The sequence below is a fragment of the Trematosphaeria pertusa genome, assembly GCF_010094035.1.
Source record: "Trematosphaeria pertusa strain CBS 122368 unplaced genomic scaffold BU26scaffold_4, whole genome shotgun sequence".
NCBI lineage: Eukaryota > Fungi > Ascomycota > Dothideomycetes > Pleosporales > Trematosphaeriaceae > Trematosphaeria > Trematosphaeria pertusa.
Window position 1 is genome coordinate 42,187 of NW_022987215.1, and position 19,837 is coordinate 62,023.

The 19,837-nt window shown below is 55.4% G+C and overlaps 11 protein-coding genes across 11 annotated transcripts; 5 read left to right on the top strand and 6 right to left on the bottom strand.

Annotated features, from left to right (window-relative positions):
* Window positions 1–843: 843 nt before the first annotated feature.
* BU26DRAFT_478798 (beta-lactamase/transpeptidase-like protein) lies at window positions 844–2,423 on the bottom strand. The gene is made up of 4 exons (XM_033825653.1): window positions 2,362–2,423; window positions 1,906–2,309; window positions 1,431–1,856; window positions 844–1,379 (listed from the first exon to the last, which is right to left on the bottom strand). Exons 2-4 carry the CDS (start codon window positions 2,291–2,293, stop codon window positions 967–969), a joined length of 1,227 nt encoding a protein of 408 aa, XP_033686597.1. The 5' UTR covers window positions 2,294–2,309; window positions 2,362–2,423; the 3' UTR covers window positions 844–966.
* Window positions 2,424–2,859: 436 nt separating this feature from the next.
* On the top strand, window positions 2,860–4,885 carry BU26DRAFT_548441 (HK97 family phage prohead protease; the record flags this gene model as incomplete). Its single annotated transcript, XM_033831940.1, has 7 exons — window positions 2,860–3,010; window positions 3,060–3,166; window positions 3,229–3,580; window positions 3,628–3,971; window positions 4,019–4,312; window positions 4,366–4,477; window positions 4,533–4,885. 7 exons carry the CDS (start codon window positions 2,860–2,862, stop codon window positions 4,883–4,885), a joined length of 1,713 nt encoding a protein of 570 aa, XP_033686598.1.
* A 679-nt stretch (window positions 4,886–5,564) lies between these two features.
* BU26DRAFT_240165 (uncharacterized protein) lies at window positions 5,565–7,261 on the bottom strand. The gene is made up of 3 exons (XM_033820997.1): window positions 6,988–7,261; window positions 5,669–6,940; window positions 5,565–5,605 (listed from the first exon to the last, which is right to left on the bottom strand). Exons 1-2 carry the CDS (start codon window positions 7,079–7,081, stop codon window positions 5,703–5,705), a joined length of 1,332 nt encoding a protein of 443 aa, XP_033686599.1. The 5' UTR covers window positions 7,082–7,261; the 3' UTR covers window positions 5,565–5,605; window positions 5,669–5,702.
* Window positions 7,262–7,442: 181 nt separating this feature from the next.
* BU26DRAFT_561412 (uncharacterized protein) lies at window positions 7,443–8,306 on the top strand (the record flags this gene model as incomplete). Its single annotated transcript, XM_033832905.1, has 1 exon — window positions 7,443–8,306. The coding sequence occupies one exon, from the start codon at window positions 7,443–7,445 to the stop codon at window positions 8,304–8,306; it is 864 nt and encodes a 287-aa protein (XP_033686600.1).
* Window positions 8,307–9,052: 746 nt separating this feature from the next.
* BU26DRAFT_548443 (uncharacterized protein) lies at window positions 9,053–10,195 on the top strand (the record flags this gene model as incomplete). The annotated part of the gene is made up of 1 exon (XM_033831941.1): window positions 9,053–10,195. The coding sequence occupies one exon, from the start codon at window positions 9,053–9,055 to the stop codon at window positions 10,193–10,195; it is 1,143 nt and encodes a 380-aa protein (XP_033686601.1).
* A 41-nt stretch (window positions 10,196–10,236) lies between these two features.
* On the bottom strand, window positions 10,237–11,963 carry BU26DRAFT_516393 (amidohydrolase). The gene has a single exon (XM_033828319.1). The coding sequence runs from the start codon at window positions 11,675–11,677 to the stop codon at window positions 10,367–10,369; it is 1,311 nt and encodes a 436-aa protein (XP_033686602.1). The 5' UTR covers window positions 11,678–11,963; the 3' UTR covers window positions 10,237–10,366.
* Window positions 11,964–12,692: 729 nt separating this feature from the next.
* Window positions 12,693–13,580, bottom strand: BU26DRAFT_240200 (uncharacterized protein). Its single transcript, XM_033821000.1, has one exon. It carries the CDS (start codon window positions 13,408–13,410, stop codon window positions 12,901–12,903), a length of 510 nt encoding a protein of 169 aa, XP_033686603.1. The 5' UTR covers window positions 13,411–13,580; the 3' UTR covers window positions 12,693–12,900.
* Window positions 13,301–14,722, top strand: BU26DRAFT_240187 (uncharacterized protein). The gene has a single exon (XM_033820999.1). It carries the CDS (start codon window positions 13,581–13,583, stop codon window positions 14,586–14,588), a length of 1,008 nt encoding a protein of 335 aa, XP_033686604.1. The 5' UTR covers window positions 13,301–13,580; the 3' UTR covers window positions 14,589–14,722.
* Window positions 14,723–14,826: 104 nt separating this feature from the next.
* BU26DRAFT_421623 (polysaccharide lyase family 3 protein) lies at window positions 14,827–15,501 on the top strand (the record flags this gene model as incomplete). The annotated part of the gene is made up of 1 exon (XM_033823415.1): window positions 14,827–15,501. A coding segment is annotated over one exon (675 nt), but the record flags the coding sequence as incomplete, so codon positions are not given.
* A 298-nt stretch (window positions 15,502–15,799) lies between these two features.
* Window positions 15,800–17,565, bottom strand: BU26DRAFT_240185 (uncharacterized protein). Its single transcript, XM_033820998.1, has 2 exons — window positions 17,515–17,565; window positions 15,800–17,463 (listed from the first exon to the last, which is right to left on the bottom strand). Exon 2 carries the CDS (start codon window positions 17,246–17,248, stop codon window positions 16,025–16,027), a length of 1,224 nt encoding a protein of 407 aa, XP_033686606.1. The 5' UTR covers window positions 17,249–17,463; window positions 17,515–17,565; the 3' UTR covers window positions 15,800–16,024.
* On the bottom strand, window positions 17,508–19,784 carry BU26DRAFT_548447 (uncharacterized protein). Its single transcript, XM_033831942.1, has one exon. It carries the CDS (start codon window positions 19,555–19,557, stop codon window positions 17,833–17,835), a length of 1,725 nt encoding a protein of 574 aa, XP_033686607.1. The 5' UTR covers window positions 19,558–19,784; the 3' UTR covers window positions 17,508–17,832.
* Window positions 19,785–19,837: the final 53 nt, after the last annotated feature.

Consider the following 19,837-nt stretch of genomic DNA (forward strand, 5'->3'; position numbering starts at 1 on the left):
TCGGTTCGATCCCCAAGTATGGAGAGGAAAAGCTCCCCCAAGGAGACGAGAAGGTCATATCAAATCCGAGCCCGCTTTGTTGTTGCTGGATATTGCCGATCGATGCTCGAGCCTCCTTCGCTTGTGGTGCGAAGTTTAATGGTGTGGCTTGCGCTACCCGCTGTGACTGCAGCCACTCGAAGGTACATCGCTTCCGCGTCTTTTGGCAATTTCCGCACCGGGCCAGGGCGCCGAAAGCATCTGAAACAGTCAGTGACCAGTAATTCAAGCCTCTACACGTCTCCGGGATCCGGACTTACCGCTGTAATGGAAGATAGTCGGGGTTACCGCGTGAGGGTCAAGCAGCCCATCTTCGAGCACCGTAGCATCGCACGCCCGCTTACCCTTCCGACACTGATCGCAACATCTGTTTTGCTTTCTGCTCGGTCGTGGTTGAGAACGTCTCGCATGGTCCGGAGTCGTCCACGTGTAGTCAAGGAACGGGGCTAGGCTGGGTTGCACGTCGACAGGGTCCATGGCTGCACTCTTGAGCACGCGAGGAATGTGCGATAAAGGAAGAGAAGTTGGAATGAATGGAACCACGAAAGCTAATAACACCGACGACAAGGTTCGTTATATGCACCCCGCATGTGTTGATCGCTCCACTGGGACCGACGTCTGAAATGCGGGGTACATATGTAGCTACCCAATTCTACCCGATCCAATCCCCCTATGAATGTTCAGCTTCCGGTCGCGCGTTCGACTGCATGCCGGAGCTTTCGGAACACGTAAGGTAATAATAGCACTGCTAGATCTGTCATTTGGTTTCGGTTCAGCGTGTTCACTATGGTCCGGTAGCCTCAACGTACTTCTCCACTCTCTACAGCCCGTCCTGCGTGTCTGCCAGCGTTACTCCATTAGAAGGAGCCTGGATAGCAGAGTGAAAAAATCGACCAATAAGAAACTCCCAAATCAAACCGTAGAGAATCACAGAGCCTTATAAATTTGCGCCTCAATATCAAACCACGCGCCCAGCACCTTCGCATCGGCGAATGGCAAAATCTGGCTGCAAACCAACCCGCCAACGCCTTTCTCTCGATCACACCACCACCAACAGTTCGGAAGGCCCGCCCAGAAGCCAGTGCTTTTGGACCGCCCCGTTATACCACCATTGCTGAGCATGAATGTCAGACCCCAGCCCTGCGGAGGGTCGCCCGGTACAGGATATATCTGTGGAATGGGGTTCGTCAGGTCGGGCTTTGCGTCTGGGATGCCCTGCCGCGCGAAGTCGGGGAATTCCGGGATTTGGTTGGTGAACATCTCGTCGACGGTGGCTTTAGAGAGAATTCGGGCGCCAGTAGTTGGGGACGTGCCGTCGTTCAAAAGGGTTGCGATTATTTCTTTGAACAATTAGTACCGACGTAGGCAGCGTGCATTCCTCGTATACTTACGGCAATAATCCGAGGGGGTTGAAAAGCATCCTGCCCCTCCGCTGTTGAAAACATCTGAGGCCTCAGAAGCCTCAACCACCAACGGCTTCCTCAGTAAATGGTCTCGCGGGATCAATGAGCCGTCGGCCTTTCGCTGGTGCATGTGCGCCAGCTTCTGCTTCATGCTTTCTGTCGGGAACATCGAGATGTTCTTCAAACCGAGCGGCTGGAATATATTCTTGTGCATGTAATCATTGAGTGACATGCCGGTTGCTCTCTGCAGCGCCAGCCCAGCGAAGTCAATGTTTACCCCGTATTCCCATCCTGCGCCCGGCTGGTGGACCAACGGCTGCATCATGTCTTTGATGTGCCCGGAGAATTCGTCGAACCCAATGGGCGCCGAGAAGTCGCGGAGTCTGTCGTTGAAGAAGGTGTAGCCGAAGCCAGCTAACGGGCGTTAGCATGCGAAACGACCAACTAATTAGGGACAGCATACCCGTGTGAGTCAAAAGCATCCTTAGCGTGATCTTCTTATTCTTTTCTACCAGTGTTCCATCCTTCTGCAGCACCTTGATGCTCTTCAACTCGGGACAGAGCCGCTCCAGCTCATCCCCATCATCCAGATGAAGCTTACCCTGCTCGACAAGTTGCATGCAGGCAATTCCAGCGACCATCTTTGTGCACGAAGCGATCCAGAATACGTTTCCTAGCCCCATCGGCTCAGAGCTGCTAACCCCGCGCTTCCCAGCAGCGTGCGCGAACAGCTCCTTTCCATCTTTATCTACGACGACGACGCTCAGTCCTGGAATGTCGTTCGTGGGGTTCGCGCACGCGGCTTCGACTGTCTGTTGCAATTTCTTTGTGGATTCTGGAGAGAGCGGCATTGTTGTGGTGCGCAAGCTGCTGTGGATTAGTACCTAGGCATGCATCACGGAAAGGTGGGGACAAGCATCTACTAATAGCTCGAGCTCGCAGACCCACGGATGCTGCAAGTGGGGATTAGCCTTCCCTAGCTCCTTTCCCGTGGAGGACTCAATTGGAATCTTGGAAGGACGCGGTTCGCTAGCTCCCAGACGGGACCGTCGCGGCTCCGAGCGGATCCGTAGCGAGGTGCGCGGTGATGCGGGGAAACAACGTCTTGCCCAATCCGGCCACTTAGCGTACTACACCCAAACGTACGGCGAGTGACATCTAGGTGTTACGGGATGAACAGGTCGAATGGGGTGTCTCTGAGACTGCACGCCTGTCCAGTCCACGGACGCGTCCGCATAGCGGTTCCGTAGTCCGCACCGGTTCCGGGCCACTTCTTTGCTACTATCAGGCATCTTCCATCATTCGAACCACCAGAACATTAGACATCAACTACGGATAGATAAATACATCGCCATGGAGCGATCATGGTACTTTAGACACTGTTTGCTTTTGCATGTCGCCCTTCAGTATCGTCATCATGAACGGCAACAACTCATCACTCGCGGAGACCCCGACCCTGCCACCTTCTATGCACTCTGAGCTCAAGGAGTATTCTCATCGCCGCGGGACTGAGTATCCTTACAATGGCGACTTGGATGTCGATGTCTTGATCGTTGGCGCTGGATTCGGTGGGCGCTCTGCCTTCATGCAAGGAATTACCGGACTGATCGTGTCTAGGAGGGGTGTTTTGCCTCAAGACGCTCCGGGAGCAGGGCTTTAAGGCTGTCATTTACGAGGCCGGTGAATCCTTCGGTGGGACCTGGCGCTGGAATCGCTACCCAGGTGTAAGTGAATCTCCCTCCGCCATCTACCTAATTCGCCTTCGCTAATTCTCATTCTACATCAGGCTCGTGTTGACTCCGAAGTCCCCGAGTATCAGTTTTCCTGGCCTGAGACGTACAAGGACTGGTGCTGGTCTACCAACTACCCAGATTACAAGGAGCTTCGCGCCTATTTCGACCACGTCGACAACGTCCTCAACCTCAGCAAAGACTGCTCATTTGAGACAGTAGTTACTGGTGCACAGTTCAACGTAGAGGAGGGGAAGTGGCATGTCAAAACTGAAGATGGGCGTTTGGCCAAGAGCAAGTTTTTAATAGTCGCTGCGGGCTTTGCCAGCAAGCGCTATATCCCGAACTTCAAAGGCTTGGACAAGTTCAAGGGCGTCATGCATCATTCGTCGTTCTGGCCTGAAGAAGGTATGTTCTCTTGCATTGACGAGACGGCTTACACTGAAGTTTTTTAGGTGTTGATCTTAAGGACAAGCGGGTAGCAGTCATTGGCACTGGTGCCTCCGGTGTCCAAATCGTCCAGGAAGTTGCACCTGTGGCGGCAGAGACCAAAGTCTTTCAGCGCACGCCCAACCTCGCAATTCCGATGGGCAAGCGCAACCTCACCCCCGAGGAGCAGAATCGCGAGAAAGTCGGGTATCACATGCTGTACGATTACCGAGAGAAGAGCTTTGGTGGCTTCTTGTACCCCATGTCTGAGAAGAACACATTCGATGACACCCCAGAGGAGCGGGAGGCGTTCTATCACAAGTTATGGGATTACGGAGGGTTTAGATTCTGGTTGGGCAACTACAAAGACGTACGTCCTTATTCGCTTCTTATCATTTGATTGACTAACAGAGATAGATGCTCATCGATGCGAAAGCCAACCATGAAGCATACAACTTCTGGGTCAAGAACGTGCGCAACCGTATCGGCGATCCTCGCAAGCGCGACATTCTCGCGCCGCTCAAGATGCCGCATTACTTCGGCGTGAAGCGTCCTTGCCTAGAACAGAACTACTACGAGCAGTTCAACCGCCCCAACGTCGATGTTGTTGACATCAGTAACAATGCTATCGCTGAGTTCACCGAAACCGGGATCAAGCTCGAGAATGGCGACCATTACGAGTTCGATGTGATTGTGGTCGCGACCGGATTTGTATGCCCCGCTCGATCTACGTAAAGAAAACTACATGGGCTCACAGGTGCTAGGACATCACGACTGGTAGCATGACGAACATGGGCCTCGTCTCCATCAAAAACACTGCGCTCAACGACGAATGGAAAAAGGCCGCTTACACCTATCTGGGAACAACCGTCTCCGGTAAGCCATCCCTTTTAACATCGCTTCCACCATCACTAACTCCACTCTCCACCAGGTTATCCAAACATGTTCCACCTATACGGTCCCCATGGCCCAACGCTACTATCCAATGGCCCATCGACCGTCGAGGTCCAAGGCCGATGGGTCGTCGACTGTATCAAGAAGGCTACGCGCCAAGGTCTAAAGTACATCAACCCAACGGAGCAAGCTACCCTAGAGTGGAAAAAGCGCATCAATGCGCTCAGTGATGCGACTCTGTTCCCGACCACGAGGAGCACGTACATGGGTGGCAGCATTCCTGGGAAGGCGTACGAGCAGGTCAATTATGCCGGAGGGATTCCGAACTATGCCGTTGAGATTCGCAATGCGCTGGATACTTGGAAGGGGTTTGAGTGTGTGAAGGCTTGATTTGGGGAGGGGAGTTGTGGAGAACCTGGGGATGATGTGTTGGCCCGCTTGGAATTGATATGTTTCCTTGGGTAGTCCTGCGATATGAAATTGATCCTATTGATTGGTATGTTGCAGAACTGAATAAAGGAAACACCTCGGCCATAAATGTGATGGGACTACCACATTGCACGAGATGCCGTTACCGTCCGCACTAACCAGTAAAGTGGTCGAAGGCTCAGAATGCGGGCTGAGAACTCAATGAACGCGAATTCGACTTCCGACAACGCTGCTTAGAGTACTTGGGCCAGTCTACGCGACTCCAGTATTGCGGGCACGACTACGCCGACTGAAGGTGTGGGAAGCTGCTCTCCTACGGTGTAATGACTTCATCTCAATCAGTCTGCCCATCTTTGCTGCTTAAGACGGTAGACCTAAAGCCCCTGGCATTGGATAGCAGTGCGGTAATGTGTAGAACTACAGCCCATTGGACGTTTGACTTCACTCCAAATGACACGATCAAGTTTTCGAGACAGCCCCCAATACCAGCCCCCCCGCGCCCAGGTTCATGGACCTTGCCTGCGATTCGGCCACTTTCAAAAACCTACGTTTGTCAGTTCCCATGAACAGAGTAACCTACGAGCCCTTCGGGCTGGATGCTTTCCGAGTCACCCCGGCAATGGCGAGACTTCTTGCTCGAGTCACTGCAATGTCCTTCCTCGAACCCCAGAGTACTTAAGCCTGTGCTGCCTTTTAGAGGAGTGTTACCTTATATTTACCCTAGCTACTACGGCTATAGCTTACACTTATAAAGAGTCATGGCCTGAAGTTCTCCAAGTTATCGAAAAACCCGGTTAATTGCCCGCATCAAGGCACCACATCCACGGCCAGCCCAAGTTTCTCGAATGCGATTCCTCGGGTTTGCACCCGCCCGCAATAACGCCTCGACCTGGCCTTCCTGGCCTGGTTCTGCGGTGGGACGAAGCGGTGAGGGCGGCCGTTTCTTGCTTTCGGGGTGATTTTCGTCGATGCTGGCGCCATATTTCATTAGCAACGTCAAGATGGTGACGTCGCACTGTTCCAACCTCAATGCCGCATGAAGCACGTGTTGAATCCGGCGCGATTCATAAAGCCCTGTAAGCTCGGTGCATAGGCGATCAAGGATGACGAGATTGCCTGCGTAGAGAGCTTCAAGACTTCCCTGATATAGAACCCACTTAACGCTCTCGGAGTGCCAGTTGCTGTGCACCCACTCAAGTACGCAGTCGAAGATTGGAAGATGGTCTTCCAGGATTGCCTTCGAGAAGATGAAGTGGATGGAGTCTTTGGGCGCCAGGTCCCAGTTGTCCTTAGAAGCTATGAGAACATATATGAGAAGACTGATTGCCTCCTTGTTATCTTGGTCTCTTAGCATGGCCATGCGGAGTAACTCGTAGACTTTCTCATCTCCAGCAAGCTGGCCGAGCTCGAGGACAAGACGTAGGGTCCTTATTTTGCTGTGCTTGAGGGCGACCTTTAGTAGAGTCGTTCCAAAGCATAGATTGGGTCGACTAATCTCGATGGTGCCGTTTTTGAGCGTGCGAAGAAGATGATCGTCGTCATTATTAAGTATGGCGCAACAAGTCTGAGCGAAGTGGTAGTCATCTTCGATTTGTTGTTTTCGAGACAAGATGGCGGACCTCGGTTCGTCTTCGTCGTCTTCCTTTAGTGACTCATTGCCTTCGTCTCCGAAGATGCGCGCCATGGATGAGTCGAACTTCTCCCTCTTATGAGCGACAACCCAGGCATTACTCATATCATGCATGGGAATGCGAAGCAGCTCGGTCAAGCATTCTTCTTTCTTGATTTCCTCATGGTCCTTAATACCTAGCTCGGCAAAGCGGCGCTCGAGGACGGGCAGGAACAGATGGGCGAAAAGATTTGGCTCGACGCGATTCCACTTCAAGATGAAGCGAAGGTGTTTCTGTTGGAGGTTGCTTGAGGTAGTCGCCCAGAAAGTTCCGTTGATGAGGCGCGGTTCGTTGACGGGTTTGGTGTTTGAGAAGAGAAATGAGAGCATCTCCTGATCGAAAGTGGCTGCAATTGTGAGTGTGCGACGGGAGAGCAAAGAATGGTATACGTACAGCTTACAAGGCGAAAGCGGAGCAATTCAGCCCGCGTGGAGTCGCTCTCAACATAGGCGAGGATGATACGGACAAGCTCCAATGGCAGACGCATGATGAGAGAGTGGAGAGGGTGTGGAGTAGAGCGGTGAGACTATTAGGCCAAGTGGTTTATAAGAAAAAGAGGAGTTCGTGAGTCATAAAGCGAACGGAAGAGAGGACTCATCACGCTTGACTCTTTCGGCCGGTCGAACACTTTCCCCGACCCATCCTGCAATCACGAAAACCGGTGAACGACCCTTCCTAGATATTCGCCGACTCATCGACATCACCTGCGCAAGTTAGCCGATTACTTGGCGCGTGCAACTCATGTGCATGAAGAAGCTCCCTAGCTTCCTCCGCTCCGACCCAACGCATAATCATACCACAACCTCCAACGGACACAGCTCATAACTGCAACCAATAATATCAGAAATATGGCCCCCTCTCTATTTTCCTTCCCGATCGTCTCGCCAGCCGACGACTTCGCCGCGTCTTGGTCATTCCGAGCCATTGAAGATTCCGCGACTTCTGATAACACCGATTCGGGTGCTTTGGCCAGTCGACATGACTCCGATGTTATGGGCACAACTGCACCGACCGGAGGTCGCCAAGGAGTTATGGCTCCCGCAATCGAGCATGCTCCATGCTTGACCAAGAAGCGAGCGACTGGCCTGAACCAGGCTGCACCGCAAGTCTTCGAGCTCGGTTACGAAGGCCTCCTCATGCCCAACACCAAGCCTGGTGAAGCGCCCCTCAAGGACCCTACTATTATCCTCCCCGAAAACGCTCAATCACTGCGTATCTACATCCCGCTCGACTTCCATATCTTCACCTGGCTAACCACCCTCCTGGCTCTCAGGAATTCCACATTCCCCTCCCTCACACACATCCAGGTCTGCTTCCACTCTCTCTTGCGCCCATTTCTAGCAGACCTGTATATTGAACACACTCCGACGAGCCTTCATCTCAAGGAGAACGGCAAGGATGTGGTGCCAGACCTGAGCCCAAGCGGTGACAAGCGAGGTCTCGTTGAAGCGGTGCTGAAGAAGTTCGCAGCATCCTCCATCTCACTTAGCATCTCCTTCTACAGGTTGAAGCGCAAGAGCGATGGAGATGAGCCGCAGAACTTCCGTACACTAACGCTTATGAAGGCGATTCGTGGGCTCGACGAGCATACTGAGGAGCTGAGCGACATGCTTGCGGAGGAGAGCGAGGTTTGTGAGTCTAATCTACAGACTTCTACAGCTTTCGTTAGGTCGTCAAGCCTGGCTATGCCCGAGGGCGATGAGCTGTTGTGAATGCGACACGCGTATTTAACAGGCTTAGGGAGAGAAAATGCGACATACTCGGTAAGGCTCTGGCTCGATATGCTGACTGACCATCTAGCTGTACACGTTCGTGCCGAGCGCGATAATTCCATGGACTTTAGGCTTATTCGGAATGCCTGCTTATTGAAGGGATGAAGATTCTTAAGCCAGCTCGAGCGTCGGAGGAATTATTTACTGGTGGCACACTCGGCGACGGCGTTAATGGAACGAGGCCAAATCTGCATCCACAATTTAGCCATGTTACGAGTGAAACTTGCACTGTTTACTTGCCTGCGGTAGAGCCGTATTGCCTGCATTTTGTGAGGTTGCGAGCACACATAGCGCCACAACTTGCCGGGGTAGCCTTTTCTTAGTGAAAGCATGACAGAGCTGCTCAACACTGTACCAAGGCCTCAGATATCAACCTCTCTTGCTCCCATTCCCAGTTTGTCCAAAGGGAGACTCACCATAGAGCGTAGCCGATCGGGCAACATGCCGCAACCGCAACCGCTACCCAAGCCACTCTGGGCTTCCGGCGAAGTGAACCGTGACACGAGCAGATAACGCAGGGGGTACCTTTACCCTCCGAAGTCACCCCGTGGTGAATAGCCTTAGCCGCTTGGGGCAAGTACGAGTATCCTCCGCCCATTCCTAAATCTAAACTTTTCAAAAACACCCGCGCACAGCTCAAGTTCGACCATAACATCACCGAAGACCGTGCAGGCAACACACAAAGCATGTCGGACAACCGTAAGCGAGCCAAGTCCAGTAATGGCCAGCATGGTCAAACTCTAAAGAAACATCGATTGGCGGTCGAGGTCGGCGACTCCGCTCACCCGTCCAAGGAGCACGCTCCCGGAGATCCAGAACATTCAGTCGCTCCTGCAAAGGACAAAGAGAGAGCCCTAGCGCCAGGCCCTGTCCCAAAAGTCTCCCTTATTTCGCTCCCGGACGAGCTCCTCCTCAATACCGCTAAGGCCCTCAGCTCTCAGCACTGCGACACCGATCTCTTGACCCTGGCTGTCGTCTGTCGACGCTTCCGTGGCATCGTACAAGAAGTCGCCTTACAGCCCGGCGGCCTTCTCGAACCGAGGAACATCTGGGTGCTCGTCCAGGCGCTGCTCCCGAACCCCTCGTTGGCGGAAGCCATAACCCAGCTGCGTTTGACTTCGTTGGATGTCCGGTCGAGTCGCGAGCTGGAACAGTCCGACGACGAGAAGCGAATCCGCATCACCGAGGAGGACTACGCCATATGTTGCGACATCATCCGCAAGGCCCGTCCAGGGGAGAACACGAAGGCCTGGGAATGCGCCGTCATGCTCGAAGACAGCTTCGCCTCAACCGGTCTGTCGCTAATCCTGGCCATGGCATCCAATCTGACGAGTTTGTCCATTGGCGCCAGCACTATCATATACCTGCCGCTGCTGGCAAACTTGCTCCGCTCGGGCGACGAAATGATGGGCGTGATCCATCTCAAGTGGCACCACCAAGCTCTCTCGTCCCTCTGTGAGAGGCTGGAGGTGCTGGATATCGTAGATGATAGCGAGTACAAGAAGTTGATGTTCGCCCAGGGAATGCATCTACGATTCCACCGCTTTCGAAAGCTGAAGCGGCTACATCTGCCTATGGGAAGCGTCGTGCCTCGGCCTAGAAGCAACACTCCTGGCCCGCATATAACTGTGTGCAAGGCACTTCCTAGGAGCCTAGAGTATTTGCGTCTGTACGTCGGGAACTTGCCGCCAAAATACCCTTTCGGATGGGCGGAGCGAGTGATTGACAACGTGGAGGACTGCGGTGATTTGCGGCGCGTGGAATCTGGCGCGTCCAACGCAGTGGACTTTGTTGTTACGGGAAATGGGCGGTTCTCTAAGGACACTTGAGATCCCCGTGGTTTTGGCGCCTGTGGGCGTATCGAGCTGGTAGTTAGTAGGACGACACCGCTTGACTTATGCCGGATATGGCAGGGATGATAACAGTGCTCTGGTAATTTGCCTGTACATTTCGGAAAGAACTCATAAGAAAGAATGATTGGTGTTTGCGTCCATCGTCCTCTATGCTTTCGGCTGCTTGAACAGCTTGCCGCTCTTCCAAACGTGGGTGATCCGATCAGGTTTATTCACCAAAGTGATGTCTTCAAGAGGATCCCCATCCAGAGCAATAAGGTCAGCATCATAGCCTTCCTTGAGCTGTCCGCTCATAGGAGCCTGCGGACCTAGCGTCTCCGGAGCTGTCGCTGTGGCGGCTTCGATGGCTTGCAGTGGTGTCATCCCAGCTTCGACTGCATACCCCAGCTCTGCTCCGTTGTTCCCATGACTAAGTCCGCCACCTGGAATCGAAACAATGAGATCTGTCCCCAAGGCTATCTTGACGCCCGACTTGACAGCGCTCCGGTACATCCCTGCCGCGACTTTGCCAAGTTCAACCACCTTGAGGCGCGATTCTGGGCTGAGAAGGTCCGCATTCTTCTGTGCTTCGTGCACCACGGTGCTCGTAGGTACAAGGATTACGTCTTTCTCTTTCATTAGCGCAAAGCACTCATCGTCCAGGTATGTGCCATGCTCAAGCGTCTTGCAGCCAGCCCTCAGCGCCGCCATGATGCCCTCCTTGCCATGAACATGAGCTGCGACGGCTCTATGGGCACGTCCAGCTTCCTCCACAATAGTTTTCAATTCCTCATCCGAGAATTGTTGATATAGGGGATTATCCCCAAGGCTGGTAACCCCACCGCTTGCGAATATCTTGATGACCTTCGCACCTCTTCGGAGCTGCAAGCGTACGGCCCTTCGGCATTCGTCCACGCCATCAGCGATGCAGAAAGGGATTACTCCGGTATTCTGATTGTGAGAGGGCTCAGTAATTCCGCAGCATTGCCGGACCCAGCCATGTGGAAGGTCCCACAGGTCGCCATGTCCCGCGGTTTGACTGATGGCTGCTCCAGCGGCGTAAATGTGCGGACCGATGATCGTTCCCTCCTCAATCGCCAGCGACAGCTCGGGAGCCCATCCCCCAAGGTCCCGGACGCTGGTGAAGCCTGCATTCAGAGTGTCCGCTGCTGAGCGTGCAAGGCGCGCGCCGGCGGTGGCAGGATGGATCAAGGGTATCTGGGAAAGATTGAAGCTGGTCGCACCAGCAAAGTGAACATGGCAGTCCCACAAACCGGGAAGGAGAGTGGGGACATTGTGCCTGGGACAGTTGGCGTATTCTTCGGGAATTGATGACCCCGGTCCGACGAAATGAATCTTCTTATCTTCTGAGATGACAACGGCGCCGTCTTTTAAGGGATCGCCGCGACCCGGGATGAGGAGAGAGGCCTGGATGACGGTGTACTCTTTCTTTGCCTCGGCGATCGACGTGACGGTCATAGTGGCAGTGGTTTATGGCTGGCTGTTATCTGGGAGTTCTTGGCTTGGCCGTATATGTGCTTGAGGGCGAGCAGACAAATTGAGTGGAGTGGAGGGCGGCGGGGCGTGCTTATGGTGCCTTACTCTGCCATGGTGGTTCCAAGGTTGGTGGCCTTGCCAAGCGAGGCCATCCTAATTCGCAAATACGGAGGCAATTTGGGACCGATCCGCAGCAAATATCCCAAGAGGGTGATTGAGATTGTTTTGCGAGAGGGGAATCAGCAAACTGACGATCTGCCGAGCAACGTCATGAGGGCTGGCGAGATGGAAGTTCGAAGATGTCGTGTGATTGGTTGACCTTGCTTAGTAACTAGCGTCATCCGACTCACCCAGTGGCTCAACACCACGTTCACGAAATGCGCCTTCTTCCTGCAAGAACGCAAGCTCCGTGACAGTTGACCATATCATAGTGATCGTTAGCCGTACGCGACATTCCCTCAAGCACAACCGCCTACGTCTCCGCCGTCCCGACGATCGAACGCCGACTCCACGCCCAATACTAGAGGCCGGCGGTCAGGATACAATGGTAGTGGGTAGGGCGTGTGGCGTTTATATAACACACTCTTTGGCGGAATGGCACCATTTGGCATGGTAGCTTGGCGAGAGAAAACAAGCCGTGGCCCTGGGCTGAGCGCGCAGAGGAGATCCCACGCTCCGTCACCCTCGACACGATCAGAAGGCGACATGTCTTCCGTTTCCCGTGTCATTCGGCCGTGCTCTATACCCGGGAAGACGTTGTCCCCTTTGCGGGCTTCCATAAGTCGCTAAGTTGCCCGCACAAGCGGTGTGTATCGCAGCCCATCGGCTCCGATACTACATCTTGGTTTGCTGGCTTCAGAATGTTGACAAAAGCGCCACCTCTTCCATCGGATCGCGACAGTGCCATGACTTACATCTCAATCACTACGGATCAGTAGCTACTAGAAACACCTTGCTCAGGAAAGAGGACGTAGGGACAAGCATTCTTGGGGCGGGACAAGTCTTTCACGGCAGCGCCATCATCAAAGGATGACGTCCGGAAGCATAATGTTGGCCTCTTTGTACAACCGCCGTCGCGCGTTGTAAACTACTGCGACCGCCTGAATTTCCCCGAGTCAACCAACAATTACCAGTGGAGAATCGCCGAAGCGAATCATTCGACCTTCCGCACGGGATGTGCCGGGTTGTGCGTTGTTTCAGCACGCCTAAACGCCGCCCCAAGAGTTGTTCCTCCAAGGATGAGTTTCTCCGATCACATCCCAGTTCGAAACGTCCAGAACCCAAACTTCGAGATCCGCCATCCATTTCTGTGGGACGAGGAAACATCCCGTGGACTCGTCATCACTGCTTCCTATCATTTTCCTGAGGCACCGCGCCAAGAGCCTAACCCGCCGTTGAAACATGGCGCCTCCTCTCATATATTGTTCCGCCCTGACGGCGATCTCTTTAGCGACGGAAACGGGCGTCTTTTGAAACGCAAGGCTGGATAGAGCGTGATCGATCCATGTGTTGCGTGAGTATAGCTCCCGCGATGACGGCCGCCACCGAAGCAGCCGGGCTTCCAGACCGATGTTTCTCCAGCCTGACGGTCCACTTGTGGCGCCTGTTTGTTTGATGTTTATTCCGAGGGGTGGTGTACGTAACCCTAGTCCTAGGATCCGCATCTCATGATTCCATGATGATGGATTATCAGATGGGCTTGGTATAAAGAACATAACGACATCACGTTGCTTTCCTTCTTCACCCTCGTCAGCGACCTTCCCTTCATTCGTTCCTGTACAGTTCTTTTCTTGAACTCGTAAAACTTTTTTTAGCCCTGTGCTAGCCACAATCTTTTTGTTTTCTCGTCCTTCTTTTGCTGTGCAAACCCCTTGCGATTGCAACGATGCGTTTCTCCCTCTCAACCATCGCCGCTGCGGCGCTCATCTTCGCGGCTGCTGAGGCTGCTCCCGCGGGTCGTCATCACAGCGGCGCGCACGGTACTGGTGCAGGATCCGCTCGCCCAACAGGCTCTTTCGGCGGCGAGGGCCATCACCACGGTCCGGGAGGACGAAATGGCACCGAAGGAGGCGAACCCCGGGGCAGCGGCCGTCCTCAACCTTCCGGCGGCGCGTTCCCAACTGGAGACTTCTCCGCCGCCGCCGCTCTCGCTACTGGCGCTCCGGGCGAGGGCTCATCGCCGTCTGGCGCGCCTTTCCCGTCCGGCGAGTTCCCCATGCCCTCAGGCGGCCAACCATCTGGTATGCCCTTTGGATCTGGCTTCCCAATGCCCTCAGGCGGTCGACCGTCTGGAATGCCTTTCGGTTCTGGGGGTATGCCCATGCCATCAGGCGGATTCGGGGGCCACGGTCACGGTCACGGATCCGGCATGCCGTTTGGTTCCGGCGCCATGCCAACACCGACGGGCGCCGCTCCGGTTAAGCGCCAATTCCCGTCGGGAGGCGCCGAGCACTCCTTTTCCGGCTTCCCGTCGGGCTCTGGAGGCATGCCAATGCCGTCTGGTGGCTTTGGGGGTCATGGCCATGGTCACGGCCATGGAGGCTCTGGCGCTCCGTTTGGCACCAGCATGCCAACGCCTACGGGCGGCGCTTTCCCGTCCGAAGGCTTCCCCTCTGCAGCTGCATCTGGCGGTTTCGGCCACGGCCACGGCCATCACGGTGGCTCTGAGGCTCCGTTCGGAACGGACATCCCATCCGATCTGCCCTTTCCCAGCGGCGGCTCTCCATCAGGAGCGTTCCCCAGCGGCGGTGCCCCATTTCCCACGGGCGGCTTCAGCGGCGTCCCAAGCATGGGAGCTCCTTCAGGCGAAGTTTCTGGCCCAGTTCCTACCGAGCCTACCGCTCTCCCTACTGGTGCTGACAACTTGAGCACTGGTACGTGGATGTCCCTCTAATGCTCTCTCCCTCCTCGTACTCCGAGACTTTCACTAACTGTATGCTCTTTTAGTCTCCTTCGTATTCCCCTCCACTACTTTGACCTCCGAAAACACCCAGACCCAAGAGGACGATGACGACGACGATGACGACAATGATGATTCCGAGTCAACCGCCGTCGCTTCTGCCTCCCCTACCGTGACCTCCTCTCCCACGAGCGGCAGCAACTCGACCGGCTCTAGCTCCGGCAGCGCAACCGCAACCACCACCTTCCCCGAAGCCGCCGGCTCAAGCAGTCTCAGCGAGCCTATGGTCGTCACGGGCGAATTCGACGGCGGCATGGTGCGCTTCGACCGCGGCGTCTCCTGCACCGGGCAATCCGAGGGCGGCGACTCGGACGCCGTCTTCCAGATCGAGGAGGGCGGCACGCTCAAAAACGTCATCATCGGCGCGGACCAGAGCGAGGGCATCCACTGCATGGGCAGCTGCACCATCGAGAACGTGTGGTGGGAGGCCGTGTGCGAAGACGCGCTGACGATCAAGCAAGAGTCCGGTACCTCGTACGTGATTGGCGGCGGTGCCAAGGGCGCAGACGACAAGGTCATCCAGCACAATGGCGGCGGCACTGTGTCGATCAGCGGCTTCTACGTCGAGGACTTTGGCAAGCTGTACCGCAGCTGCGGGAACTGCGATACTATGTACGAGCGCCATGTCACTATTGATGGTGTTATCGCCGATGGTGGAACTTCGTCTTTCGTCGGCATTAACAGCAACTATGGCGATACGGCGACGATTACGAACTCGTGCATTACGAACACGGATACTATCTGCACCGAGTATGAGGGCAACGACACCGGCGATGAGCCGACGAAGATTAGCTCCGGTCCCAGCGACTATTGTATCTATACCGATGCAGATATCTCTGCTTGCTGAGCAGTGGTAGAAGGGGGAAGGAGGGCGGTGAATTGAGGCGAGGATCTTTGCCGATGAGGTTCTTCAAAAGCATTCCTTTGGCATTGCGCGCGGCTTAGCGGGTGTGTCTTCTATTGTATATATTTATCCTTCGATTCGCGGGCTGGTGGATCCGGTGCTTTTTCAATCAAAGATCTTTCTTCGACTCTGTCGTTTCTAATGCGGAGTCTATATGCATATGCGCACGGGATGTTTATACGGATAAACACGTGGTGTGCTGGGCGTGGTACTGGTACGCGTTGGTTTTCCTTCCGCGACTTGGGAGAACTGCAACCCTTGTAGAGGGAGCAAGTGCTTCGCTAACGAGATCAAGAGAGATAGTCGTGTATGCCTTCCGAACGACGGGCAATAGTCGTATCTAGAAGCCACATGCTCGCAACCACGGGGATGGGAAGAATCCGACACCGTCTCCCGATTATTAGTTCCGAAGCATCGCCTGGCAATTGGCACCGAGGCTGGAGTCTGTCATCCTCAGTTCCACCTCTCACTCCATCTCCACATCCCCATCCGCATCAATCCCCAATTCAAAAACCTCCCATCTCGGCTCCGGAACGCCAAACACCCCCATTCTCTTCGCCCACACCTCTTCCTCCACCTCCCTCAACAGGCCAGCGTCCCTCAGTCCCCACAGCGACGCCCCCGCATCCGCGGTACACATCAGCGACCCTGGAAAGTACAGCCACACGCCCAGCCCAGCATCCGTACACATGCTCACGACATCCCGCACCGGATGCGGACACCGCATGGTGTACGCGCGCGTCAGTATACGCCCGCGATGCGTGCAGTAGATGACCTCCACGCGGCGCAGGCCAGGGAAGCTCGCGCGCTTCTTCGCCAGACAGAGATTGTTGACGAAGTTCGCCGTCGTCTCCGTCGCCTCACTAATCCTCAGGACCTCCAGCGACTGCGGGAGGATAGCGCGCGGCTCCGCGGGCGGCCGCACGCGGTGGTACAAGCCGTAGGAGAGCGCGTCCATGGGGAGACTGAGCTCGCGCAGGCGGGTGAAGGCGCGGAAGTCGAACAGCGCGCGGCACCGCGGCGCGAACTGCATGCCGCGCAGGTCGGTCGGGACGTGCAGGACGCGCAGGTTGTCGCGCAGCGCGGCGAGCGCGCCGGCGAGGAAGTCGTGCTTCCAGTCCATGGAGGGCCGCGCTGTGACGTTGGCTGCTAGCAGCGGCGCGAAGACGGGGAAGTCCATCAGCCATGTCGCGGCGAGGTGGAGTTGCTGCAGGTTGGGCAGCACGACGAGTGCGATGCCGAGCAGCGCGGCGACGACGTCCGTGTGCAGGGCGGTCTGCCATTGCGCCTGGTGCTTGGGGTGCCGCGCGTAGAAGGCGATGAGCGCGTTGCAGCGGTGCAGGAACTCTGTGCTCTGGGCGATCTGGGGCGGGCAGGCGAGCGCTGGATAGCGGATGTAGCGGGAGGCGTCTCTTTCGTCGGCGGCGTCGACTCTGCTCTTGCGCGTGCTTTTGATCTCCAGGCGGCGGATCTTGGGGATGACCCAGGAGCGGTGGCCGAGCTCCCAGAGGAAGTTGTGGATCTGGTCGAGGTGGAAGGTCGGTTCGCGCAGCAAGTGCTCCTGGCCGACGGGTCGGAGGCGCTGGGAGACGAGACACAGACTCGCGAGGTCTGTGTTTCGGTGTCGGCCGTGGATGTGGGAGCCGATTTCGAGGAGAAGCTCGTTCGGGAGGGTGTAGATGAGCGGCATGCCGGGCTGGGTTAGGCGTTGTGAGGGTTGCGGGGTCGGGATGAGATGAGCGGCGTGGAGTGCGATGGAAGTGGCTGCCTAGCCAGGCGGTGGAGTGGGCAACCTGGGGTGCGCGGGGGTTTAAACCTGGTTCGCGCGTCAGCGCGGTGTCACATGGCACTGTTACTTCAGGTGGAGGGGCGCTAAGTTTTCGTGGTCTCTTCGTGTTGTGTTTGCTAGGTGAAACTCAGTCTTAAATTCACGCGAAGAGGAGAGAAGTGGGGCACCTTCCTAAATTACGCATATGATATCGTGATCCACTCTCCACCGTAACCCCCATATCCCTGCAGTACCGCTATGAACTGCCCACGCTGATACGCCCTGTGGACATAGATGCACATAAGACATTACCCCCAAAGTTATAGAGCCCGTCCACCCCTACATCATCTGACATTGGACGCAGCCAGTGCTCATGCTCCCCTCGGCGGACCTTCTTGGATTGATGCTCCCATTGTAGAGGAAGTCCTGAGTTATGATGCTATCCTCCGCGGCCGTGCGTTGAGGCCAGTGCATCCCCTAATCCTCATGTTAGAACGTAGCCAGTCCTATCCGACTTCCTTCAGTCGCCGTGGCCGCGGTGTCGGCGATCTCTGATCGGGCACCTTGGAGGTCTTGCTAATGCGGCCTCTCGCCTGCTTTGGCCGCTTCGAGCTCCACTTCGGTGCTGGCTTCGAGGCAGTGAAGAAGGTCACACCGAGCCACTCGTTGGCGTTGAACTGAGAACCCAAACAGGGTTCAATCTGGGAAGGAAAGAGGGCCGCGACGGGTGGAAGGCTGTTGGTTGATTTTTCACTCTCGTCTGTTGCCTGTGTCTGGCCCGGCTTTGACGAAGTGCTGTTATTCATCTCCTTGATATCATAGAAGGAGCATATCTTCTTCCAAGCTTGATCGTCAAGGGAACAGGTAGCTTTATCGGTTGCGGGCTCCATGTCTTTGTCGAACTTTAGAGACGGTATGCCTTCCAGGGAAATCTTCGGTTTGAATTCACAGCTCGTGCGAAGGTTCGCTGGGGGTCTATGGCCCCTCAGGAAAAGACGAGTTTCCTCCTTAGTCCTACGCCGCGGAACGCCATCCTCAAACCTAGCCACCGCCGCAGAGAATTGCTGGCCCTTCGTGGCAGCCAACCATGTTTCGAACTCGGAGAGATGGGACCATGCATCTAGCTCTTCAAGTAAGCCGTTGCGGTTTCCATCTTTCCCCGAATAAGCAGTGATAGTCAAGCCCGCTCGGCTCATGAGTTGGACGAGCTCATGGAAGAGCTTTAATACGCCGCGGCCTTGATCGACTAGAAGAAGACTGGTTCTCAGGCAAGATTTGAAGAACAGCTCGATCCGGCGTAGTTTTGGGAACCTTCGATCCACATAAGAGTCTCCAAATTTGAGAAGCCAGCGGAGAATATGGCGGTTGCAGGGCCGAATCTGAAGGCGCTCTATATTGGGAGGCAACGCCTCGACTGCGTCCGGTGGATCAATTTCCGGGCTGATGAGCGTATTCAGTGGCAAAGTCAGTCGCGCAAGTTGAGAGAGCCCCCGAAACGTGACATTATGTACCCTGAGACCTTTCCAGGCTGACATCTCTGAGATGGTGAGAACGCGCAGCCTCTCTCTCAGCAACTGCAAAGCAGGCCCTTGAAAAGGGCTTACCAGGGTTTGTGGCTCAGAATCATCTTGTGCAGTCAGAATTCGGAGAACCTGTAGTGCGCTCATGCCCGGTAATTCCAACGTCAATTCCCTAAGGTTCGGGGCCACAGCTACCAGGACGTCGAGAAAGTACTGGCGATTCGTCGTCCAGAACGTGTCATCGCCCTTTCCAATGGCCTTGAGGATCTTGCTGAAGTGCCCCGCGCCGTTGATCGAGTCCACGAGCCTGCGGCATTTGCGGAATAGATTATCTCTGTCCAAGTCGAATATCTTACCGGGACTTCCACCCGACTGATAGTCGCCCAAATCCACGCTCTTGATCTTGAACGCTAGATCCGACCGACTGCATAGCACGTCAAGGAACTTGCGAATGCCGTTTTCTGGGAGGATAGCCTCTTTCACGAGTGCTTCTTGAGCGATGTCCCTCAACTTCCGGCTGACGAGCGAGAGCCGGCAAAGGTCGCTATTTTTCGAAAGATTCGAGACGATACTGAGAAGGAGTTCGTCGGGAAGCTCGAATATGCGCGGCGGCGGCTTGAGGTGGTGAGGCACGTCGTAATAGTCAAGGTACCACAATGAGTGACATGTGCGTGTTTCGGGCGGCGCAGCTTCTGAAGCTTGCCGGGCCATTAAAGCGGACGGAATAGCGCGCCCGCGGTTGTTGTTCGTGCTAATGTGCAGATGGGGCGTACTGCGGGGGAGGGGTGCGGTATGCTCAATGAGCTGGCCCGGTCTTGGCGTGACAGCGTGAGTGAATGCCTCACTTTGCGCGACCGCCGCGATAACCCGAGATGGCCCCCGCGACGGACAGACAGATAAGTAGAGACGGCGCGGCCGCCTGACGTGAAGACGATGTTGTAGCTTCGTGGTGTTGAGGTTGCGGAAGGCTGGGTTCAGTGTAGCGCGGGCA